Genomic DNA, 25,540 nt, shown 5'->3' with positions numbered 1-25,540 from the left:
TGGCTCCATTTCAGGAGATCCTAGTCTTCCATTTGTAGCACAAAGGTTATCTTTGCTCCTAGGTCTGTAAAATGTCTTATGTGTAGTGTTGCATGATTTTGAGCACATGATGGATAATTTATTTTGTGTAAGGCTCATAACTGTTCTGTGAGGAAGCTGGCATCATCTTCGTTTTACAGGACTTAAAGTTGTTTGGGGCCTTTTAGCTTCCGAACCAAACTCTAGGCTCTTTGTAATATGTTAATAAAATTGTCTCTCTTATAGGTGTTTCTTTTTTTTCTTTTCTTTTTTTTTTTTGAGATGAAGTTTCGCTCTTGTTGCTCAGGCTAGAGTGCAATGGTGCCATCTCGGCTCACTGCAACCTCCACCTCCTGAGTTCAAGCGATTCTCCTGCCTCTGCCTCCCAAGTAGCTGGGATTACAGGCATGCCTGGCTAACTTTGCTATATTTTTAGTAGAGACAGGGTTTCTCCATGTTGATCAGGCTGGTCTTGAACTCCCCACCTCAGATGATCTGCCTGCCTCGGCCTCTCAAAGTGCTGGGATTACAGACGTAAGCCACCATGCCTGGCCATGCGAGTTTCTTATGACTGGTTTTAGTTTTGTTTTGTTTAGTTTTGTTTTGAGACAGAGTGTTGCTCTGTTGCTGGCTGGAGTACAGTGGTGTAATCTTGGCTCAGGCTCACTGCAACCTCCACCTCCCGGGTTCAAGTGATTCTCCTGCCTCAGCCTCTCAAGTAGCTGCGACTACAGGTACGCACCACCACACCTGGCTAATTTTTGTATTTTTAGTAGAGACGGAGTTTCACCATGTTGGCCAGATGGTCTTGATCTCTTGACCTCGTGATCTGCCCACCTCGGCCTCCTAAAGTGCTGGGATTACAGACGTGAGCCACCACGACCAGCCTGGTTTTGTTTGTTGATTTAATTTATTTGTACACATTTTTTGAATAGATAATGCTCTCCTAGATTCAGTGTTTGAGAAACAAATTCTTCATGATACTCAGTCTTCTGAGGGTACTTTCTTTCTTTTCATGGCCTATTCTTGTTTCACCAGTACCTTCACTGTTTCCTCCCTACCATATCATCATGGCCATCATTGTTCTTTTGGAATGCAGGACCCCTTCAGTCTCCGAGAGAACTGATTCTCATGTTGGAATTCTCTCTAAGCCAATCTGTTCAGAATACTTTGACACGAATGAATGGCCTCACCAGGGTGGACCAGTTCAGAGAAGGCTGACTAAGGAAGCAAAGAGCCTGGAAATCAGAACAAGAGAAGATTTTGCAGGCTTGGGACAAGTGTCTTCAATTATTTAAAGGGTTGTGATGTGAAAGAGAGATTATGATTTTTCTTAGGGGTAGAGGTAGATTTACTGTGAAGATAATCTGGTTTAAGCTTTAGGGCTACTGTGTAGCCCCCTTCTAAGACCTTGTACCTAATTTTGAATCTTTAAATTTGTGTTATTTCAATGAAAGACTTCTTCCCCCACCACCAAATTACAGTATATGAGTTTCACAAAACTGGATATATCCCTTTCTGTGTGGAACCAGAGAGCAAACCAGGACCTAGGATAGAAGTGAAAATCTCAAATGAGGGTATTCGTTCAGTATATTAGTTCAATAAAAGAAAATCTTTCCATGGGCCAAGACAATGCCATTAGGAAGTGGGTTGTGATAGGCACCTCCTTTTTTTTTTTTTTTTTTTTATTTTGAGACGGAGTCTTGCTCTGTTGCCAGGCTGGAGTGCAGTAGTGCAATCTTGGCTCACTGCAACTCTACCTCTGGTGTTCAAGTGATTCTCCTACCTCAGCCTCCTGAGTAGCTGGGACTACAGGCACCCGCCACCATGCACAGCTAATTTTTGTATTTTTTTAGTAGAGACAGGGTTTCACCATGTTGGCCAGGATGGTCTCGATCTACTGACCTCATGATCTGCCCACCTCAGCCTCCCAAAGTGCTGGGATTACAGGTGTGAGCCGCCGTGCCAGGCCAGTAGGCACCTTCTATAGCTACCACAGTTATTTGTCTCAGCAACGTCCCCTCTTTGAGGCTAATAGAATTTGGATTTGTTCAAAAAGTTGAGGAGAGCCCTTGAGCTCCAGCTCCCAAGAGTGAATTCTGATTGGTCAAAGCCAATCATGGTATTCTCTTTCCCTATGGCCTTTAATTGGCCTGAGTAAGGGCAGGTCGTGTAGTTCTGGCCGGAGACAGGGGGTGCTGGTACTTTCTTCTCTGATTCAAAGACAAGGCTTCAGGTAAAGGTCTTTTTCTCCTTCCCTTTTATTCCTGAAACTCAAGAGAGCTGGAGATAAGCATCCATCCTGTGGCCAGTAGGCTAGAAGCATGAAAACCAAAGTCAGCATGCTAAGGGTGGCAGAGCAGAAATGGTAAAGGGGTTTAGGATCCTTACGGCATTGTTGAGGAGCAGAACCAGGACTAACAGCCACCTACCTCTAGATTACTTATGTGAGAAAAATAAACTCCTTATTTGTTCAAATAACAGTTAAAATTTCCCATTACTTCCAGCCAAATGCATTTTTCCTTGATACAGCTATCTTTAAGGAGAGGTCTTTCTCTGTCTCTGGTGGAAGTCAATTTTCTGGGGGAATTTACTACAAAACATGGGTTGCAGAGGGCCCCTATGTCTGGGAGAGAGGATTTGGGGAGACGATGACTTGTTTTTAGGAATAATTTCGCATAATTAGAACATGAACAATTTTCTATTACTTGAGCCCCTTAAGTTTCATCCTCCTTTCCTCAAGTCTTCATATTTCCTTTAGCCTATAACCATCTTTCTCAATGGATTTCTCTAACCTCATCCACAGCCTCTTTCAATTCCATCTTTTTTTTTTTTTTTTTTTTTTTTTTTTTGAGATGGAGTCTTGCTCTGTCACCCAGGCTAGAATGCAGTGGCGCAATCTCAGCTCACTGCAACCTCTGCTTCCCGGGTTCGAGCGATTCTCCTGCTTCAGCCTCCCAAGTAGCTGAGACTACAGACACACACCACCACTCCTGGATAATTTTTGTATTTTTAGTAGAGACAGGGTTTCACCTTTTTGGTCAGGCTGGTCTCAAACTCCTGACCTCAGGTGATCTACCTGCCTCAGCCTCCCAAAGTGTTGGGATTACAGGCATGGGCCACCGTGCCCGGCTCCAGTTCCACCTTTGATAGGGGACAGAAAAAAAGATTGAGCAGGATGGATGAGGAGGACACTGTTTTTCAAAACTGGTATGCTTTCCGACAATTTAGGAGAATAAGATATGTTTATAAGTATTGACAGAATGTGCTTCCATTTCTGATCTGTAATCAGATAAACCCGAACTTTTCAAATGAGTAAACATCAGGTAAACATAAAGAGAGACAGCCTGTACAGGCTGAGGAGATGGCACTGAAGACCCCGTAGTTTTCAAACTGGCTAATCAGACCCCGGGGAAGAAGGAATGCTTTTCAGGGGTATGTGGCCCAGGTGGGTTTTTGTTTTTGTTTTTTGACAGAGTTTCACTCCCATTGCTCAGGCTGGAGTGCAGTGCAGAGATAGCAGCTCACTGCAACCTCCGCCTCCTGAATTCATGCGATTCTCCTGCCTCAGCCTCCCGAGTAGCTGGGACTACAGGTGCAGGCCATTGCACCTGGGTAAGTTTTGTATTTTTAGTAGAGATGATTTTCACCATGTTGCTCAGGCCAGTCTCAAACTCCTGAGCTAGAACTCTTGAGCCTTGGCCTTCCAAAGTTCTGGGATTACAGGTGTCCAGGAGGTATTTTTAAAAATACTTTTTTTTTTTTCCAGACAGAGTCTCTGTCACCCAGGTTGGAGTGCAATGGTGCAATCTCAGCTCACGGCAACCTCCACCTCCCAAGTTCAAACGATTCTCCTGCCTCAGTCTCCCGAGTAGCTGGGATTACAAACATGTGCCACCACACCCCGCTAAGTTTTGTATTTTTAGTAGAGATGGGGTTTTACCATGTTGGCCAGGCTGGTCTCGAACTCCTACCTCAAGTGATCCTCCCGCCTCGGCCTCCCAAAGTGCTGGAATTACAGGCATGAGCCACCATGCTCAGTCTAAAGGACTTTATTGTGAAACATTTTAGATAGAATAGTTTAATGTCCCTGTCACCCAGCCTCAGTTCATGGCCCATTCTTGTTTCATCGATACCTTCGCTGCTTCCCCCTGCCATATCGTCATTTCTTTTTTTTATTGAGATAAAGATGCAAGATGACCACCACCAATTGCTCCCATCCCTGAAAACCCATGCTGCTCCTCTAATGAAGAGTGATGAAAATGTTCCACAATCAGATTGTGGTTGTACAACTCTGTGAAGATACCCAAAGCCATGGAAGCGTACACGTTAAGTGGGTGAATTATATCTCAATAAAGATGCTTTTAAAAGGTAGAGAAGAAAAATTTCTCTATTTTAATAATATTTAAAGAAAACAAAGAGGTAGAATCTCTGTGATTTGCTTAAACCATTAACAGGTAGCAGAAGGGACGCTCTGTGACTGCTGGGCATAGCCCTTCATCGGCCCCGGAGCTTCTGTTTTCACTGTTTTGCCATACCAACAGACCTGCAGGAGAGTAGCCCAGGCAGAATCCAGCTGTTCTTTTGAGCCACCCCAGCGGAGATGCCACACAGACCAGTGAAACCACCTTGGCAGCTCCAGCACCTGTTGAGCTGCCCAGCCAACACCACACGGGGCAGAGATGAGCTGCCAAGCCTGTCTACTACATTTTGCGATGGTGGAGGAGTGGGCAGTGCCAAATCCCCAGAAGAAGCTCAATGAGTATTTATCTGTTTTCATTTCAGCCAGCAGAGGGTCCTCAAGGTAACACCTTCCAGTGGCTCCCCCACCTCTCTCAGAGCTCTGGCCAGGGCCCACAAGGCCCTCCATCTTACCCCTTTCCTCTCTGACTGTCACCTCCTCCTCCTCTTCCTCTTGCTTCCTCACTTCTAGCCACAAAGGCCTTCCTTCAACAGACAGACCTGTCCCCTTGCAGGGCCTTTTGCCCTTGCTCTTCCCTTTGATCCTCCCCAGATGGCCACAGGGTTCCTCCCACACTTCTTGTAGGTCTTCACTCAAATGCTACCTTCCTTTTTTTTTTTTTTTGAGACTGAGTCTGGCTCTGTCACCAGGCTGGAGTGCAGTGGTGTCATCTGGACTCACTGCAACCTCCGCCTCCCGGGTTCAAGCGACTCTCCCGCCTCAGCCTCCTGAGTAGCTGGGACTACAGGCCCATGCCACCACGCCTGGCTAATTTTTGTATTTTTACTAGAGACGGGGTTTCACAATGTTGGCCAGGCTGGTCTCGATCTCCTGACCTCGTGATCCGCCCGCCTTGGCCACCCAAAGTGTTCGGATTAAAGGCGTGAGCCACCGCGCCCAGCCAAATGCCACCTTCTTATTGAGACCTGCTGTCTGTGTAAAATCGCAAACCCTCACTCCCTGTCCTTATTCCCTACTTCTACTTTTCTCTTTAGCACTTACCAATGTCTAACAGTATTTAATTTCACTAATTTATCTCGTTTATTTTCTGTCTCATTTATATTTCTGCTATAACATAAACTCCAGGAAGGATTTTTGCCTGTCTTGGTTGTCTGTTGTATCTCGTGTCTAGAACACAGAACCCATAGTAGGCACTTCAATAAATTACCTGTAGAATGAATGGACTGAATGTCACCTTGTTGGAGAGTACCCCGCCACCACCACAGTCTGTTAAGCAGTAATCTTTTATTTCTCTTTCCCAGTTTTATTTTTCTTCGTTTATACTCAATCACCTTTGACACCTATTTGTTTACTGTTTCTCTCCCCAGTAGAGTGAAAGTTACTTTAATAGCAGAGATTTAAATGTATTTTAATCCCTGCAAAGAAGAAAAAGGGAGGAAATACATGACAAGCTCTCAGTAAGTATTTGCGAAGCAATTAATCTCTTGAACGAAGATCCAGCAGTCAGCTCCACCAGCCTCCTTCGTGATAGGACCAACTTGGGGTCTGTCTGCGGGCGAGCACCTTCTCCGCGGGCGGAGGGCCGCAGCGAGAGCTGGGTTTCGGCAGCGCCCCATTAAACCAGCCGCGGACGCCCGGCTGCAGGCGGTAGTTCCAGCCCGGCCCGGCCCGGCGTCGCCTGTTTTTCTCCAGTCGCCCTGCCAGCCAGTTTCCGGGGCGGTGTCATCGCCCGTTTAAGAGCGGAGCGCTCCGCCCTGGGGGCGGAGCTGGGAGGGAGCTTTAAGGGGCGGACGGGCGGGAGGTCGGGGTCCTCCGGGGATTAGAGCCGGTGGGCTCGCTGTGGGCGCCATTTCTCGGCGTCTCCCGAGGAGTCGCCCCTTCCTCAGCCTTGCTCGGCTCTTTTCCCCTCTGGTCGCCGGGGCCGCGGCGTCCCCGCTCAGGTAAGCGCGAGGCCCGGCGGCGCCGCGGTACAGCCCGCTGCCCTCCCAGCCGAGCGGACCCCTCCTCGCCCGCGCCTGCGGTGGCGGCCTTGTCCCCGGGGAGGCGGGCGGGGGCCGCGCCCAGACCTTAGGGCGGCCGGTCCTTGGCTCGTCGGGCCGGCAGGGCATTAATCCCGCCGGAGGGAGGGGCGGCGGCGGCCAATGAGGCAGGGCCGCCGAGTTTCGGTCGATACCGCGCGACGGGCCGGAGCGGAGGGCCCGGGGCAGCCGGGTTAATGTTTGCCGGGCGGACGCGCTCCTGGGGCCGCGGGCACCCCTCGCCGGTCCGCGGGGCTGCCGTCCAGCGGGAGAGACAAAAGTCGCAAGGGAGGGGGAATAACGAACTGAGTTTGTGTCACGGTTTTGGTGAACTTTTCGAGCTGTTTTGTATTTGAGTAAAATTTCAGCTCCTTGGGAAAGGAGAGGCAGGTGTGTTCCCCGGAAAGGCGAGGTCTGAAGCGCCCGCCCCGCCCCCACCCGGGGCATTTGTCGTGCTAATGATGGGTTCTTTGGTGTGTAAATGTTAATTGTCTCTGTGGTTACTTGAATTCTACCTAAGAGCGAGACCCGAGTCTTAAAACGTTTGGCAGTGTTTTAGACTAGTATTAAAATTTTTTAAAGAATTACGGGGAAAATTCCCATAACCGTGTACATTTCTAATGTAACCCACAACTGCATTAACTCAGTTTCTAACGTAACCTGTTGCTGAGCTCTAGTTAACCTTGTTGGGTTATTTGTGCGTGTAAGATAGTGTGCAGGTTTTGGAAAATAGGCTAACTTCATTCGAAAGCGATAGGCGTAACTGCTGTTGAATTACTCGCTTGCATTTTCTTTATTGGGATTGCTGGGACAAAATATGGTGGTACCTTCGTGGCATTTGCTGTATATTGCTTTATCAAAAAGCAATTACCATATTGTGGCCACCAGTCATGTAAGAGTATACATATTTCATGAGTAACTTTTGGGTTTTGGATACTTCTATTAACCAACTTCTGTTAGGATTGCTTAAATTTGCATTTTATGATTCCAAAGGAAATCCTTCTAGTTAGGAGCTAGAGTAGAAACAGCTGTTTTTTTGGAAGCCACATGAACCTACCATCCAAAAATTCCACTGTCATTCTAGTGTGTCAGGCGAGTTTTTTATTGAGTGGCTGATATGCGGGTTGTTAAGCCAGCTGTTGGGCCGCAGTAGTGAGCAAGCCAGACGAAATCTTTGTCCCTGTGTGTGAATGGGGGAAGTAGCCAGTAAAAAAATAATTAACAGATATTGAATTACAATTTTTTTGTTATAAAGAAAAGGCTAAGAGGACTAAAAGGGACATCGAATTTAGACTCACAAGTCTGAGATTCTGTTTTTCTGAGACTAAGACATTTCGACTATAAGTCTGAAGTTAGTCCAGTGAAGTGGGAGCGGGTGGAAGAGAGGGGAAGTGGAAAAAGAGCATTCCAGAAAGGTGGAACAGCTAATGAAAAATGGTCCAGAATTAAGAAGACTCTTGGGCCGAGCAGAAAGAGTACAAGAGCAGAGCAAACAGTCGGGAGTAGGCTGACAGATGGGTCAGGCAAGTAGGAGGAGCTGCATCTAGGACCAGGGCCATTAAAGATGTTGGAATAGGGATCAGATTTGTGGTTGCCAAGAATCCAGTGGCTGCGACATCAAGAGTGGAGTTGGGAGAGTGCAGGTGGGAAGGGAAAAGTGAGTATGAGGAAACTTTTTTCACAGTCATAAAAAAAATTCCCCACAACTTTTAATGACTCATTCATATATTATTGTGGTTTTTTCCATTAAAAAAAAAATAGATGGGATCTTGCTATGTTGCCCACGCAGGTCTTGAACTCCTGGCCTCCAACAGTCGTCCTGACTTAGCCTCCCAGAGTGCCAGGATTGCAGATGTGAGCCACTGTACCCGGCCATATATTCTTGTTGTGACCTCTGACATGTCCCTCTTCAGAGAGAATCTCACTTAACAGTTTACGAGTGTATCTGTTTAGCGTCTGTGTGTGTGTGTGCATGGATCCCACCTCAGTGTAGGATAAAACTCTTCAGTGTTCTGTGGTTTGATTTTTCACTTACAAATGTTGTCATATCTAAGTCAAGTATTTATTTAAAACAACTGTATTATGGCTGGGCTTGGTGCCTCATGCCTGTAATCCCAGCACTTTGGGAGGTTGAGGTGGGAGGATTCCCTGAGGCCAGGAGTTTGAGACAAACCTGGCTAAGTAGCAGTACCCTGTCTCTACCAAAAAATAGCTTAAAAAACCATTAGCTGGGTGGGGTGGCATGTGCTTGTAGCCCTAGGTGGGAGAATCCCTTGAGCATGGTAGATGAAGGCCCTGGTGAGCCTTGGATGCTAGAGTGAGACCGTCTCTAAAATAAATAAATAAATACATAAATAAAAATAAAACAACTGTATTGTATGCCATTGTGTGTACCATAACTTGTTTAACTGTTTGCACATTGATGAACATATTTAAAATTTTCGTAAATCAGTTATGCCCTGAAAAATCCTGTTCCTACAACTTAAAGCACAGGTGTGATTTTTTTTTTTCTTTAGGTTATCCTTCCAGAAATAGAACTGTTGAGTAAGGAGTATGCATGTTAAAATTTTTAATATTGGCCCAGTGAGGTTGCTCACGCCTGTAATCCCAGCACTTTGTGAGGCCGAGGCGGGTGGATCACCTGAGGTCAGGAGTTTGAGACCAGCCTGGCCAACCTGGTGAAACCCAGTATCTACTAAAAGTACAAGAATTAGCTGGGCGTGGTAGCTGGTGCCTGTAATCCCTGCTCCTGGGGAGGCCAAGGCAAGAGAATCGCTTGAACCTGGCAGGCAGAGGTTGCAGTGAGCCAAGATCGTGCCATTGCACTCCAACCTGGGGACAAGAGTGAGACTGTCTCAAAAAAAAAAAAAAAAATTTTTTTTAAAAATATTAATAGCACGGGCAAATCTCCCTCCAAAAAAGGCCAATGTATGAGGATTATTTTTTCTCACGTTCTTTTTAACACTATCTTGAGTCTTCAAATGACAGACAGTATCTTATTTTTTTCATTTGGATCTTCTTGGATACTGTTAAAGGTGTTCGTTTTTATGAACATCTTTCAAATTATCTTTTAGGAGTTTTTCATATCATGCTCTTTTTTTTTTTGATACAGCGTCTCACTCTCAGGTTGGAGTGCAGTGGTGGGATATCATAAAATGTTTCTTGGGAGATATTGGTGGAGTTAAAAGGAATATGTAGGGATTCTGTGACACAGGATTTTAGAAAGCTGGGATAACAAGTACTGTCTTAGGCAGCTGAAATGAGACTGGATAGCAAATTCCAAAGGGAGAAATATCTGGAAAGAGAGTGGGACCAGGTATTATATATGAGTGTTTGGCACACTGGAAAGTTACCTAACTAAAATTTTAGTTATCTCCTCAGGATTAGTTTACCTAATTACACAAGAGTATACTTGTATAAAATGTGTAGGTTAATCTTCGGTGTATAGACATTTTAATATGGTAGTATCTTAAAAATTGGATTTTATCAGGTTTATAAATAAATCTAGTTGAAAAAGTCATTTAATCCAAAGGCTTCTCTTGAAAAACAGCATTCTTCTGAATTCTTCTACTCCCTCTCCCAAGGCAGTCATTTTCACATTTTAAGTCAAATGCTCTTACTGCTAGTTCTTGATGTTTTAATTTTAGTGATGACCTGTTGGCTTGTTGTTACGCATGATGAGGAATTAACTCTTTTCATGTCTGTATCCCCCACCTCTTATTATGTGCCTTCTCTCTGTTGTAGTTAATTATTGTTTGCTCAATATTTAGTGTTTGACATTTAAATCATTAGCAGCTGAGTCATCTAGTGTATTGTGATTTACTTTTCCTTTTCTGCACAGCTTGTTGTTTCGTTTGGAATTAATAGTCTTTTTGGCTGTTTGTTGGCTTATGTGTACTTAAACTCTCTTTGTTGTGCAAATGAAACATATTAGGATAGCAAAGTGACTTTGATTTTGTGTTTCCATGTAGTGTGCTATGTTTTAAAACCCGTTTTAAGTGTTTTGATTAACATTAATGTTCTTTATAGAGATAAGGAAAAAAGTAGCGTTAAAGTACTTTGACATTAAAAAGATTTATGTTAAGTAGTTATTTAAAATCCGTATGTAATAGAATATTTGACAAAACTTAGGAAATTTGAATTTGTATTTTAGCTGAAATAGGTGATTGTTTTTATATTTTTATTGTGAATGCTCAGAAAAGAAATGGAACTTCTCAGGACTTTTTTTTTTTTTTTGAGACAGTCTCGCTCTGTCGCCCAGGCTGGAGTGCAGTTGGCGCGATCTCAGCTCACTGCAAGCTCCGCCTCCTGGATTCACGCCATTCTCCTACCTCAGCCTCCCGTGTAGCTGGGACTATAGGCGCCCACCACTGCGCCCGGCTAACTTTTTGTATTTTTAGTAGAGTTGGGATTTCACCGTGTTAGCCAGGATGGTCTCGATCTCCTGACCTCGTGATCCACCCGGCTTGGCCTCCGAAAGTGCTGGGATTACAGGCGTGAGCCATCACGCCTAACCACTTCTCAGGATTTTTATGATCATCAAAGGATACCTTAGTGTCTGACATCATCTTAGGATATATAAGATGTTGTACATATAATTTATCTTTTTAGAAGACCTGATGGACTTCATGAATGTTTGCCTTCTCCTGCCAAATCAGTTCCTGATAAAATGGTCCAGTAAATTTAGAAAGCTCCAAACAAACCATGGCTATGTCTTATACATACAAGTCTTTTAAAACTTTGAATTAAAGTAACCAGCTTTTTAAATTAATTAACTTTTTAATTGACAAAAATTGTGTATATTTATCATGTATAATATCTCTTGAAATATTTATTAAAAGTAGTCAGTTTTAGTGATTTTTTTCAGATTTACTTGACCAGGAGCCCTGTTTATTTTTTGTTTTATTTGCTGATTTTTCGAGACAGGGTCTTGCTCTGTTGCCCGAGCTAGAACGCAGTGGTGCAATCCCAGCTCACTGCAGCTTTCACTGCCTGGGGTCAAGTGATCCTTCTGCCTCATAGCCCCTCAAGTAGCTGGGACCACAGGTATGCACCACCACACTTGGGTAATTTTAGTTTTAGTAGTGATTAGGTCTCACTGTGTTGCCCAGGCTGGTCTTGAACTCCTGGACTCTAGTATTCCTGCTGCCTGGGCCTCCCAAAACGTTGGGATTGCAGGCGTGAGTCACTGCACCCAGCCCAGGAGGCCTTTTTAATAGCATTTCTACTAATGTGCACAGGACTTGACTAAATAATGCCGTTTGACTGACTGCAAGTTGTTGAGAATCTCATTTTTTTGCTGATGCCATCTTTTTCTCTCTGCTTTTATAGTGACAAAAATGCTGAGTTTCTTCCGTAGAACACTGGGGCGTCGGTCTATGCGTAAACATGCAGAAAAGGAACGACTCCGAGAAGCACAACGCGCAGCCACACACATTCCTGCAGCTGGAGATTCTAAGTCCATCATCACGTGTCGAGTGTCCCTTCTGGATGGTACTGATGTTAGTGTGGACTTGCCAGTAAGTAGGTCTTGCCGAGCTCCAAATTCTGTTTGCGATTACTGTCTTTGTTTGTTTAAAAGCTTTGTATTGATAACTTCTGGATGGTAATCGGTAAAGGTGCTATGGGTTAATATAGATCAGGCACTGTAACACTCGGGTACACGGATCAGATAACTGTAGACCAAAAGTACTTGGATTGATGGTATTTCTCTTTGGAATTAGTGGCAATTACCTGAAACATTTAAATGATAGGGCGGTTATTGTCATGAGTCCCTTTTGTGTGTGTTTGTGTGTGTTCTTTATGATGGCAGCACGTAATGTAGTCTAGTGGATTTCTCACAATCCTTGTTGAACAATTATTAAAACATTGTGACTCTTTGAGAATGACAACACTTCTATGTGTACTGAAAGACTTTTAGTTTTCTGTGCTTTTTAAGCTTTCTAAGCTTTCTTAGCTTCTGTATTTTTAAAAACTCTCCTTACTTTCTTCAAAATAAGTATTTCCCCACAATTTGGTTTACTTGCAGACATTAATTAGGTGAAGTGAGAAAAAGGACTTTCTTCATACCCCTCAGCTCTGACTGTCTTTCTCTTTGCTCCCGAAGTATTTTGCGTTGTAGGTTTTTCATGCATTGTAGTCTTTATCTCAAGACAGCCTGTTGTAATTATATTTGCATTTCGGATAGGTGTTTTTTATTTTTGCAGAAATGCATAGTCATAACTCCGTGTGAAACAATCCGACATGTTTGAAAGGGGTTAGCTTATTTTTTTACAGACCTTTTTGGGTGGAGGAGGGGAAGAAAAGTTTACCTTTTTGGTTTTGGGCAGTTGAATATTTTTCTGAGCTGCTTACTAATACCAAATATCTTTCCCACGTCTTTGTTCTGCATTCAAAGACTTACCGTAAATTATGTCATTTGATGTGAGCTTCGTAGGATGTTCCTTGATGTCTTTCCTCCTGACACACTTTTTAGTACACCCTCATTTACCCAAAATTCAATTTAAAAAGTCTCTTTGGGCAAAGTGATCCGCATGCTGCTGTAATCCATAATTGAATAAACTCGGGAAGGCCTTAAACTCACCAACTGAGAGTATAAGGAATTGGAGAGTTTAAATGGATGTTCTGATTATCTTAATAATTTGGAATGTATTAGATATGTACATTATACATTTTAAAATGTTAAAGTATAAAATTAAAGAGTCAGGATTTCTTGAAGTGTTTTGAAGTCATCATCATCATTACGTGTATTTGTTATCTTTGTCGATAAGAATGTATATTTTTAGGGTTTTTGATTCTGGACAACTTGAAAGCATCTAAATTTTCTTCCTGTAAGTACTTCTTGAGGGTTTATCAGACATTCCAACATGAGCTATTTTGTGAGGATAGTTTTCGTACTCATTTCTTATTTGATAAGAATCTTAAGAGTTTTGTGTACTATTTCATTAAAATATCATTAAATATGTGGTGAAAAGCCTGAGATTGCTGTGTAAGAGACTGGAAAGAAGTTTCTTATTACCTAATGTTTGAAGTATGAAGTCTCAGGGTTGTTGATGGATAAGCTGATAGTAGGAGAGTAGAATTTGTAAAAAAAAAAAACCAAAAAACAAAAAAAAAACTTTTTAAAAAGGCAGTGCAGTATGGAGGAGAAACAACACTAGTTTTTAAAGTAGTGAAACAAATGGCTAGTTACTGATCTGGAATGGTTTCCTAAACTTTGTATGCTTAGCTGGGTGTATGTGATGCTTATATACTTGAGTATATAAGCTAACTGGTCTCTCATGGGGACAATTGTAGTGAAACAGCTGGAGTTATAGGTTGGACTTTTTGTGAAACAAGAACAGTTATCGGCAGGTGCAGTGGTTTCTGCATGTAATCCCAGCACTTTGGGAGGCTGAGGCAGTCAGACCCCTTGAGGCCAGGAGTTCAAGACCAGCCTGACCAACATGGTGAAACCCCATCTCTACTAAAAACACAAAAATTAACCGGACGTGGTGGCATGCATCTGTAGTCCCAGCTACTCAGGAGGCTGAGGCAGGAGAATCACTTGAACCCGGGAGGCGGAGATTGCAGTGAGCTGAGATCACACCACTACACTCCAGCCTGGGTGACAGAGCAAGACTCCGTCTCAAAAAAAAAAAAAAAGAAAAAGAAAAAAAAAAAAAAATTGGGCCGGCCAGTGGCTCACGCTGGTAATCCCAGCACTTTGGGAGGCTGAGGCGGGCGGATCACAAGGTCAGGAGTTTGAGACCAGCCTGGCCAACATAGTGAAACCCTGTCTCTACTAAAAATACAAAATAGCTGGGCTGGTGGCAGGTGCCTGTAATCCCAGCTACTTGGGAGGCTGAGATTGCTTGAACCCAGGAGGCAGAGGTTGCAGTGAGCCGAATTCGTGCCACTGCACTCCAGCCTGGGCAACAGTGCCAGACTCCGTCTCAAAAAAAAAGGAACAACTGTCTTTCCAGTTCTGTAGGTGAAATCATACTTATTAACCTAACTCTAGGTACATGCGTGGATATAAAGTAGTCATTGGCCTGTTTTACTAAGTTGTCGCTAAAGGAAAAAATAGGCCAGAAGAATAATAATTCTAAAAAAGAAAAAATGATTTCCCCTTTTCAGATTTATTTTCTCAACCAATCTGCTGTGATTCTGGAAGAAGATTTAGAATTGATTTTAGAAATTGGATGAAGCACATACTCATTTCCCATTAGGATAAGGGTCACTAGTGATTATAGCTAACCATCTTCTTCCTTTAAAAAAAAAAAAAATTTAAATAGAGTGAGAAGGCCTTTCATTGAATGACAGAGGTATCAGGTAGAAATTTCTATCTAATTTTTAAACTTTTTCTTTGAAAATACTATAGGAAGCTTGTTTAAGAGCTTAGTATTAGTAAATAGCTTGTAACATAAAATCCTTCTAAGTTTTAAATTAGGAAATGTTTGACCAATTAACCAATAGATAATTTTTTTCCTTTTTTTTAAATTATACTTTAAGTTCTGGGATACATGTGCAGAATGTGCAGGTTTGTTACATAGGTATACACGTGCCATGGTGGTTTGCTGCACCCATCAACCCGTCATCTACATTAGATATTTCTCCTAATGGTATCCCTCCCCTAACCCCCCAACCCCCGACAGGCCTCAGTGCATGATGTTCCCCTCTCTGTGTCTATGTGTTCTCATTGTTCAACTCCCACTTATGAGTGAAAACATGTGGTGTTTGGTTTTCTGTTCCTGTGTTAGTTTGCTGAGAATGATGGTTTCCAGCTTCATCTATGTCCCTGCAAAGGACGTGAACTCATCCTTTTTATGACTGCATAGTATTCCGTGGGGTTTTTGTGCCACATTTTTGTCCAGTCTGTTATTGATGGGCATTTGGGTTATTTGGGTTGGTTCCAAGTCTTTGCTATTGTGAATAGTGCTGCAGTAAACATACGTGTGCATGTGTCTTTACAGTAGAATGATTTATAATTCTTTGGGTATATACACTCAGTAATGGGATTGCTGGGTCAAAAGATATTTCTGGTTCTAGATCCTTGAGGAGTCGCCACACTGTCTTCCACAATGGTTGAACTAATTTACACTCCCACCAACAGTATAAAAGCATTCCTATTTCTCCACATCCTCTCCAGCATCTGTTGTTTCCTGACTTTTTATTGATGACCATTCTAACTGACGTGAGATGGTATCTGATTGTGGTTTTGATTTGCATTTCTCTGATGACCAGTGATGATGAGCCTTTTTTCATGTGTTTGTTGGCTGCATAAATACCTTCTTTTGAGAAGTGTCTGTTCATATGCTTCGCCCACTTTTTGGTGGAATTTTTTTTTTCTTGTAAATTTAAGTTCCTTGTAGATTCTGGATATTAGCCCTTTGTTAGATGGATAGATTGCAAAATCTTTCTCCCATTCTGTAGGTTGCCTGTTCACTCTGATGATTTTTTCTTTTGCTGTGCAGAAGCTCTTTAGTTTAATTAGATCCCATTTGTCAGTTTTGGCTTTTGTGGACATTGCTTTTGGTGTTTTAGTCATGAAGTGTTTGCCCATGCCTTTGTCCTGAATGGTATTGCCTAGGTTTTCTTCTAGGGTTTTTATGGTTTTAGGTTTTACAGTTAAGTCTTTAATCAACTTGAGTTAATTTTTATATAAGATGTTAAGGAAGGGGTCCAGTTTTAGTTTTCTGCATATGGCTAACCAGTTTTCCCAATACCATTTATTAAATAGGGAATCCTTTCCCTGTTGCTTGTTTTTGTCAGGTTTGTCAAAGATCAGATGGTTGTAGATATGTGGCATTATTTCTGAGGCCTCTGTTCTTTTCCGTTGATCTGTATATCTGTTTTGATACCAGTACCATGCTGTTTTGGTTACTGTAGCCTTGTAGTATAGTTTGAAGTTAGGTAGCATGATGCCTCCAGCTTTGTTCTTTTGTTTAGGATTGTCTTGGCTATATGGCCTCTGTTTTTGGTTCCATATGAAATTTAAAGTAGTTTTTTCTAATTCTGTGAAGAAAGTCAGTGGTAGTTTGATGGGGATAGCATTGAATGTATAAATTACTGTGGGCAATATTGCCATTTTCACGATATTGATTCTTCCTATCCATGAGCATGGAATGTTTTAAATTTGTTTGTGTCTTCTCTTATTTCCTTGAGCAGTGGTTTGTAGTTCTCCTTGAAGAGGTCTTTCATATCCCTTGTGAGTTGTAATCATGTCATCTGCAAACAGAGACAATTTTACTTCCTCTATTCCTATTTGAATATCCTTTCTTTCTTTCTCTTGGCCCATTGCCCTGGCCAGAACTTCCAATACTGTGTTGAATAGGAGTGGTGAGAGAGGGCATCCTTGTCTTGTGCCAGTTTTCAAAGGGAATGCTTCCAGCTTTTGCCCATCCAGTATGATATTGGCTGTGGTTTTGTCATTAAAAAGCTCTTAAATTATTTTGAGATACGTTCCATCAATACCTAGTTTATTGAGTGTTTTCAGCATGAAGGCGTGTTGAATTTTGTCGAAGGCCTTTTCTACATCTATTAAGATAATCATGTGGTTTTGTTTTATTTTTTGTTTTTTTGAGACGGAGTCTTGCTCTGTCGCCCAGGCTGGAGTGCAGTGGCGCGATCCTAGCTCACTGCAAGCTCCGCCTCCTGGGTTCACACCATTCTCCTGCCTCAGCCTCCTGAGTACCTGGGACTACAGGCACCCGCCACCACACCCGGCTAATTTTGATTTTGTATTTTTAGTAGAGATGGAGTTTCACTGTGTTAGCAAGTATGGTCTCAATCTCCTGACCTCGTGATCTGCCTGCCTTGGCCTCCCAAAGTGCTGGAATTACAGGCGTGAGCCACCGCGCCCGGCCAATCATGTGGCTTTTGTCATTGATTCGGTTTAGGTGATGGATTACATTTATGGATTTGTGTATGTTGAACCAGCCTTGCATCCTAGGTATGAGGCCGACTTGATCATGGTGGATGAGGTTTTTGATGTGCTGCTGGATTCAATTTGCCAGTATTTTACTGAGGATTTTCGCATTGATGTTCATCAGGGATATTGGCCTGAAATTTTCTTTTTTTGTTGTATCTCTGCCAAGTTTTGGTATCAGGATAATGCTGGCATTGTAAAATGAGTTAGGGAGGGGTCCCTCCTTTTCTGTTATTTGGAATAGCTTCAGAAGGAATAGAACCAGCTCCTCTTTGTACCTCTGGTAGAATTCCGCTGTGAATCCATCTGGTCCTGGGGTTTTTTTTGATTGGTAGGCTATTAATTGCTCCCTCAATTTCAGAACTTGTTGTTGTTCTATTCAGGGATTTGACTTTTTCCTGGTTTAGTCTTGGGAGGATGTATGTGTCCAGAAATTTATCAATTTGTTCTAGATTTTGTAGTTGATTTGCTTAGAGGTGTTCATAGTATTCTCTGATGGTAGTTTCTGTTTCTGTGGGATCAGTGGTGATATTCTGTTTATGATTTTTCATTGTGTCTATTTGATTCTTTTTTTTTCTTGCTTTCCATTTGCTTGGCAAATGTTCCTTCATCCCTTTATTTTGAGCCTGTGTGTGTCTTTGCAGGTGAGATGGTTCTCCTGAATACAGCACACTGATTGGTCTTGACTCTTTATCCAGTTTGCCAGTCTGTGTCTTTTAATTGGGGTATTTAGCCCATTTACCTTTAAGGGTAATAGATAACAATTTTTATATACCTATTTTACTGATATAGATGCTAAAGGCTTTAAGTTATGTAAGGCCGTGTATACTTTTAAATACATGAAAACCATCCATGTTCTTGAATTTGAAGACTTGAGGCTGGTAGGATGGCAGCACACCTCACATTGATTTACGCATTCAGTGCAGTCCCCCTGAGAATTCCAGCTGACCTGGCTGTAGAAATTTACAAGCTGATTCTAAAATTCTTAAGATATTGTAAGGAACTCTTCATAGCTAGAACAGTATTGAAAAACAATAATTAGGAGGACACATACTTCCAGTTTTAAGACTGACTACAAAGCAACAATAAGTTGGTGTGCTCCTGGCACAAGGATAGACACATAGGTCTGTGGAACAGAATAGAGAACCCAGAAATAAACCCATGCGGTCTGGGTCAGGTGATTTTTGACAAAGATGCCAAGACCATTTAATGGGGTAAAGAATAGTCTTTTTAACAAATGGTACTTGGGGAGGTGGGATTGTCATATGCCAAAAAATGAAGTTGGGCTCTCACAGTGTATACAAAAATTAACTCAGAATAAAGACCTAAAAGTATGAGCTAAAACTATAAATCCTTAGGAAAAAAATAGGCATAATTTTTGGTATTTTTCATTGATATATCGTAGTTGTACATATTTTGGGAGTACGTAGTGCTATTTTGATACATGTATATAGTGTGTAAATGATCAAATCAGGATACATGAGATATCCATCACCTCAGACATTTAGGAGTGAATCTTTAGATCTTGGATTTGGCATCACTTTTTTTTTTTTCTGATACGGAGTCTTGCTCTTTTGCCCAGGCTGGAATGCAATGACGCGATCTCAGCTTACTGCAATCTCTGCCTCCTGGGTTCAAGCAAGTCTCCTGCCTCAGCCTCCTGAGTAGCTGGGATTACAGGTGCCTGCCACCACACCTGGCTAATTTTTTGTATTTTTAGTAGAGATGGGGTTTCACCATGTTTGCCAGGCTAGGCTTGAACTCCTAACCTCAAGTGATCTGCCCGCCTTGGCCTCCCGAAGTGTTGGGATTACAGGCGTGAGCCACTGCGCCCAGCCTGGCACCGCTTTCTTATATATGACATAAAAAGCATGAGCAACTGAAGAAAAAGTAAATAAATTGGACTTCATCAAAATGAGAAATTTTTCATTTAGCCTTCAAAGGAGACCATCAAATAAGCTACAAGACTGTCACACAGAATAAGAGAAAGTATTTGCAAATTACATATCTGATAAGGAATTTGTATCTAGGGTGTATAAAGAACACCCAATTTAAAAATGGGCAAAGGATCTCAATAAACCTTTCTCCAAATAGGTTATATAAATGGCCAGCAAGCGCATGAAAAGAAGCTTGACATCATAAGTCATCATAGAAATGCAAAATAAAACCACAGTGAGATACAGCTTTCTAGCTACTAAGAAGGCTGAAATAAATTCATATAGTATTGAGTGTTGGTGGGGATATGGACACATCAGCACTCTCAGACACTGCTGATGGGAATGTCAGATGGCGCAGCTGCTTTGCATAACAGTGTGACAGTTACTCAAATATTACCACATGACACAACAGTTATATTCCTAGGTGTATCTCCAAGAGAATGGAAAACATGTTGCACAAAAGCTTGTAATGGATGTTCGTATCAGCATTATTCATAATAGTTAAAAAGTAGAAACAAGCTGGATGCTCATCAGTAGGTAAATGGATAAATAAAATGTGTAATATCCATATAAGGGGATGCTATTTAGCCATAAAGGAAATCAAGTGTATTGCTAAAACATAGATGAATTTTGAAAACATTGTTCTGTTAAAAGAAGCCAGTGACAAAAGACCATGTGATCCCATTCATGTGAAATTCCAGAATAGGGAAATCTGTAAGGGAAAGAAAATAGATTGTGCTTGCTTGGGGCAGCCTGAGTGAGTGGGAACTGACAGGGTGGTAGGGGTTGACAGCTATAGTGTATGGACTTTCTTTTTTTTAGGGATGGTGTCTTGCTACGTTGCCCAGGCCGGATTTGGACTCTCAGGCTCAAGTGATGCACCACTCACGTCAGCCCCTCAAGTAGCTGGGACTACAGGCACGTGCCACTGTGCCTGGCTTAGGGTTTCTTTTTGAGGTGATGAAAATGTTCTAAAATTGATTTTTGTGATGGTTGTATATAACTGTGAATATACTAAAATCCGTTGCACTGTTTACTTTTAATGGGTGAAGGTATGTGAGTTATAGCTCAATGAAGCTATTTTTTTTTTAATTTTTAAAAATTTTTTCATTTTTTGGGGGATGAAGTTTCGCTCTTGTTGCCCAGGCTAGAGTGCAGTGGCGTGATCTCAGCTCACTGCAACCTCCGCCTCCTGGGTTCAAGCGATTCTACTGCCTCAGCCTCCCGAGTCCCTGGAATTACAGGCGCCCACCACCACACCCAGCTAATTTTTGTTACTTTTAGTAGAGAAAGGGTTTCACCATGTTGGCCAGGCTGGTTCTGAACTCCTGCCTTCAGGTGATCCACCCACCTCAGCCTCCCAAAGTGCTGGGATTACAAGCGTGAGCCACCACACCTGGCCGGAAGTTATTTTTTTTAAAAGAATGCATTGATTTTTGCGTATTCGTATTTTATTCCACTTAAGATTTTTTAGTAGTAAGAAACGTGACTGGGCATAGTGGTTCATGCCTGTAATCCCAGCACTTTGAGAAGCCAGGGTGGGAGGCTAGCTTGAGTCCAGGAGTTTGACTAGTTTGGGCAACACAGGGATACCCCGTTTCAACAGAAAAGAAAAGAAATTAGCCAGGTGTCATGCTGGACACTTGTGGCCCCAACTATTCAGAAGGCTGGATGTGAGAGGATTGCTTGAGCCCACGAGGTAGAGGCTGCAGTGGACTATGATCATGCCACTGCACTCCCGTGTGGGCCACAGAGATAAAAAGCAACAAAAGAAAGATATATAGGTTTAATTTAGACGTGATATGCTTGATTTGTTACAGAAGAAAAAATCATGCCTGGAGACTGCTGTAGTAATGTAGGTACAAGATGATGAGGCTGCAGACTTCCTGTGACAGTGAGGCTGCGTAGGAAAGAGTGCCTGCTTAGTACATGGATGTGGTCGGTGCCGGGGGGAGTGAAGACTAGTGTTTAGTACTTGGATATAGTGCGGGGAGGGAATAAAGATGAGTAAAACACAGTTCTAACTCTGATGGGAGTGGGGTGTATCAATTATGTCAGATCATGAGAAGATAGTCCGCTGTCATGAAGAGAGCAAAAGGATGGAAGTGAAGCACAGAGTTTTGGTGGGATGGTGTGTTTGAAAGCCAGATTTTAGAGGGCTAAAGGAATTATTGGAGACAGTCGTATTTTTTGGACCTCTTATAGTCCCTTGCACATAGTAGGTGCTTAATATTGATTAGTTTGTGGAAGTACGTGAAGGGAAAATGCAGGATTGCTACGAGATTTGGCAATAGATGGAAAGAAGCAGACAGCACGGCAGCTGGAAAATGGCTGGTTAGGGCAGATTTGAGTTTCTTTAAATGAGTAGGAAAAATGTTCCTCAGTAATTGCATTTGTTGTTGTTGTTGATTTTGAGATGGAGTCTTACTCTGTTGCTGAGGTTGGAGTGCAGTGACATGATCTTTGCTCACTGCAACCTCTGCCTCCCCAGTTCAAGCAATTCTCCTGCCTCAGCCTTTCAAGTAGCTGGGATTACAGGGGCCCACCATTATGCCCAGCTAATTTTTGTATGTTTAGTAAAGAGTTTTAGTATTGTATATACAATATACACGTTTTGTATTTTGTATATACAATATACACATTTTGTATATTATATATACAATATACACATTTTGTATTTTGCATATCGGTCAGGCTGGTTTTGAGCTCCTGACCTGAAGTAATTCGCCTGCCTCCACCTCCCAAAGTGCTGGGATTATAGGTAATTGGTTTTATATACATAGGTAGAGATGGGAGGAAGAACATTCTAGGAGAGATACCTTCTGCTGAGAAAGATGGAAAGCTGATGAAAAGATAATACTGAAACCGCCCACCTGTTGTTGTTTCTGAGTTTTTTTCCTTCAATTTAGACTAAACCCTAAATTTTTTGTGGACTATAAGTCCCCACCCTAATGCTTTCAAATTTTTAATTTTAAAACTGGAAATTGTACTCCTTATCCTGAAATTCATTATTTAACATATAGTACACTGTCTGTTAAAATGCTGTACTAAACTATAGATAAAAATACTACCGCCTACATCACACACCGGGTCCTATTGTAGGGAGTGGGGAGAGGGGAGGGATATCATTAGGAGATATACCTAATGTAAATGACGAGTTAATGGGTGCAGCACACCAACATGGCATATGTATACATATGTAACATACCTGCACATTGTGCACATGTACCCTAGAACTTAAAGTATAATAATAAAAAAAATACTACCGCCTTTGTCGTGCAAGCCTTGGAATCCCAGTCCTGCCTGCATGAGTACACTCAGCTGCAAAGCAGTTCCACTTCTCTCACCTTAGAGTCAGCTCCTATTCCCATGACGCCCCCTGTCAGCAGGAAGAAGCCAGAGTGATTGACGGTTTTTTCCAGTCTTGGTAGCCCACACCTTGAGAACAAGGTGCTAAGAAACACAAAGGGAGGGATTGAAACCGCCTTGGCAAAATTATGACTGAGGAAATGATGACAGTGAAAAAAATCAGACCTAACTGACTCCATCTTGCTTCTAACGTTTAAGCTGTCCTTGTTCGTTCTTGTGCATAGGCCTAACTAACTTTCAGTTCAGTTCATGGAATTCAGTTCATGGTTTGACTATGAAACAAAATTGATAATAACTATTTCCCGAAAAGACCCACTTCTTGCCTGGGAACCAGCATGGCTTTGCAGGACTAACAAATTAGCTACAAGATTAGAAATTACAGTTTAGGGGTCATGCAGCCTCTGGCTCCAAGAGTCTGAACCTCCCCAAATTGCTCCTGAGGATAACATCACTATTGTAAAACCTAAGATCCATACTTGAGATATTTTGCAGAACCTGCACTGGATGGATCAGCTGACACCACCCAGATCAGTAATCTGGCTCAACCAGTTCTGCTATCCTATCCAGGAGCAGTAGACAGCAAGAAAAGCTCACTTTGACCCCTATGATTCCATCTTCAACCTGACCAGTCAGCATTCCCCACTTCCCAAGCCCCGACCTGCCAAATTATCTTTATTTTATTTTATTGAGGCAGAGTCTGGCTCTGTTGTCCAGGCTGGAGTGCAGTGGTGCGATCTCGGCTCACTACAACTCCTGCCTCCCGGGTTCAAGTGATTCTCCTGCCTCAGCCTCCCGAGTAGCTAGGATTACAGGTGTATGCTGCTATGCCTGGCTAATTTTTGTGTTTTTACTAGAGATGAGGTCTCACCATGTTGGCCAGGCTGGTCTCGAACTTTTGACCTCAGGTGATCTGCCTGCCTCAGCCTCCCAGAGTGCTGGGATTACAGGTGTGAGGCACTGTGCCTGACCTCAAATTATGTTTATTTCATTTATTTATTTATTTATTTATTTAGAGATGGAGTTTCACTCTCATTGCCAAGGCTGGAGTGCAGTGGTGTGATCTCGGCTTACTGCAACCTCCGCCTCCCAGGTTCAAATGATTCTCCTGCCTCAGCCTTCTGAGTAGCTGGGATTACAGGTGTCTGCCACCATACCCAACTAATTTTTAGTAGATACAGGGTTTCACTATGTTGGTCAGGCCGGTCTCAAACTCCTGACCTTACGTGATCCACCTGCCTTGGCCTCCCAAAGTGCTGGGATTGGAGATGTGAGCCACGGCGCCCGGCCCCAGCCCCAGCCCCAAATTATCATTAAAAGTTCTGATCCCCTAGTGCTCAGACTGATTTCAGTAACAATAAAACTCCGGTCTCCTGCACAACCAGCTCTGCTTGAATTACTCTTTATCCATTGCAATTCCCCCGTCTTGTTAAATAGTTCTGTCTAGGCAGTGGGCAAGGTGAACCCACTGGGTGGTTACAATACCTTGACGAACTTAATCACTGCAAAGAGGAGGTGAAGTGAGGGCTGGGTCTGAAAGAGGTGGTGACCTGAAATAAATGTGTTTGGTGGGGATGAAGAACGTAAGTAGCAGGTACTGGTGTAGATACAGGTGACTAATGAATTTGTAGTGGGCCAGAGCTTTGTGGGTCTGTTTTCACTTTCTTGTTTCCAGTTTGTTCATTTTCAATAGCTACAAGGTGAGAAAAACATTTTATTTTTAATTTACGAAAATAAACAAGACATTGACCCTGTAATCAAGATCTCACATCCATATTCTACACACTCTGACCATACTGGACCTTCTTACTCTTGCCTAAACATGATAGACCCATTACAAGTCTATGCCTTTGCATAGGCTTTATACTAATTAGAATTTTAGGTATAAGATAGTACAGAGGAAGGAGGATTTATTCTCTATGGGATTATTGAAAGGCAACACTGATGTACTGATTCTTGCGAAGCCAGAATCAAGAGTTCATTAGAAGGGCCCGGTGTGGTAACTCACATCTGTTATCCCAGCACCTTGGAAGGTTGTGGTGGGAGGATTGCTTGAGGCCAGGAGTTTGAGACCAGCCTGGCCAATGTAGCCAGACCTCCATCTCTACCAAAAAAAAATTTTTGTTTAAGTTTATTAGAGGCATAAAGGACATTCTAAGCAGAAAGAAATGCATTTTGCAAGGGTTCAGAGGCATGACTTATTGGGGAGATTATAAGCAGATAAAAATGCTGAAATAGGCCAGGCGTGGTGGCTCACGCCTGTAATCCCAGCACTTTGGAAGGCTGAGGTAGGTTGATCATGAGGTCAGGAGTTCCAGACCAGCCTGGCCAACATGATGAAACTCCGTCTCTACTAAAAATACAAAAATTAGCCCGGCTTAGGGAGGCTGAGGCAGGAGAATGGCGTAAACCCAGGAGGCGGAGCTTGCAGTGACCTGAGATCCAGCCACTGCACTCCAGCCTGGGTGACAGAGCAAGACTCCGTCTCAAAAAAAAAAAAAAAAATTAGCCCGGCCTGGTGATGGGTGCCTGTAATCCCAGCTACTCAGGAGCCTGAGGCAGGAGACTCGCTTGAAACCAGAAGATGGAGGTTGCAGTGAGCTGAGACTGTGCTACTGCACTCCAACCTGCGCAACAAGAGTGAAACTTTGTCTCAAAAACAAAAGAAAGAAGCTGAAATGATAGAGGAGATAGGCCGTCATATGTAATAATAAGCAAGAACAGCTAGGAAGGACTTTTAGGAATTTTATGCCTAGAGTTTGTACATTAATCTGTAGATGAGGAGGAATGATTAAAGGGTTTTAAAGAACAGAGTGACATTCTGTGTGGCGGTTTTAGGCAGATCACAGTACATCGGCAGCTCCTGTCA

The 25,540-nt window shown here is 42.6% G+C and overlaps 1 protein-coding gene across 4 annotated transcripts in view; it reads left to right on the top strand.

The window, feature by feature from the left end:
- The first annotated feature begins 6,224 nt into the window (after positions 1-6,224).
- Positions 6,225-25,540, top strand: part of EPB41L5 (erythrocyte membrane protein band 4.1 like 5) — a 166,418-nt gene continuing 147,102 nt past the window's right edge. For all 4 annotated transcript variants that reach the window (XM_007964704.3, XM_007964703.3, XM_007964701.3 and 1 more), the window contains exons 1-2: positions 6,225-6,381; positions 11,791-11,978. In XM_007964704.3, coding sequence (XP_007962895.3) covers positions 11,799-11,978 — 180 coding nt within the window. In that variant the 5' untranslated portion in view covers positions 6,225-6,381; positions 11,791-11,798. The remainder of the gene's footprint in view (positions 6,382-11,790; positions 11,979-25,540) is intronic.

The sequence above is a fragment of the Chlorocebus sabaeus genome, chromosome 10 (assembly GCF_047675955.1).
Source record: "Chlorocebus sabaeus isolate Y175 chromosome 10, mChlSab1.0.hap1, whole genome shotgun sequence".
Taxonomy (NCBI): Eukaryota; Metazoa; Chordata; class Mammalia; order Primates; family Cercopithecidae; genus Chlorocebus; species Chlorocebus sabaeus.
The sequence above is the reverse complement of the archived record's forward strand: the minus strand, read 5'-3'. Positions and strand labels throughout refer to the sequence as shown.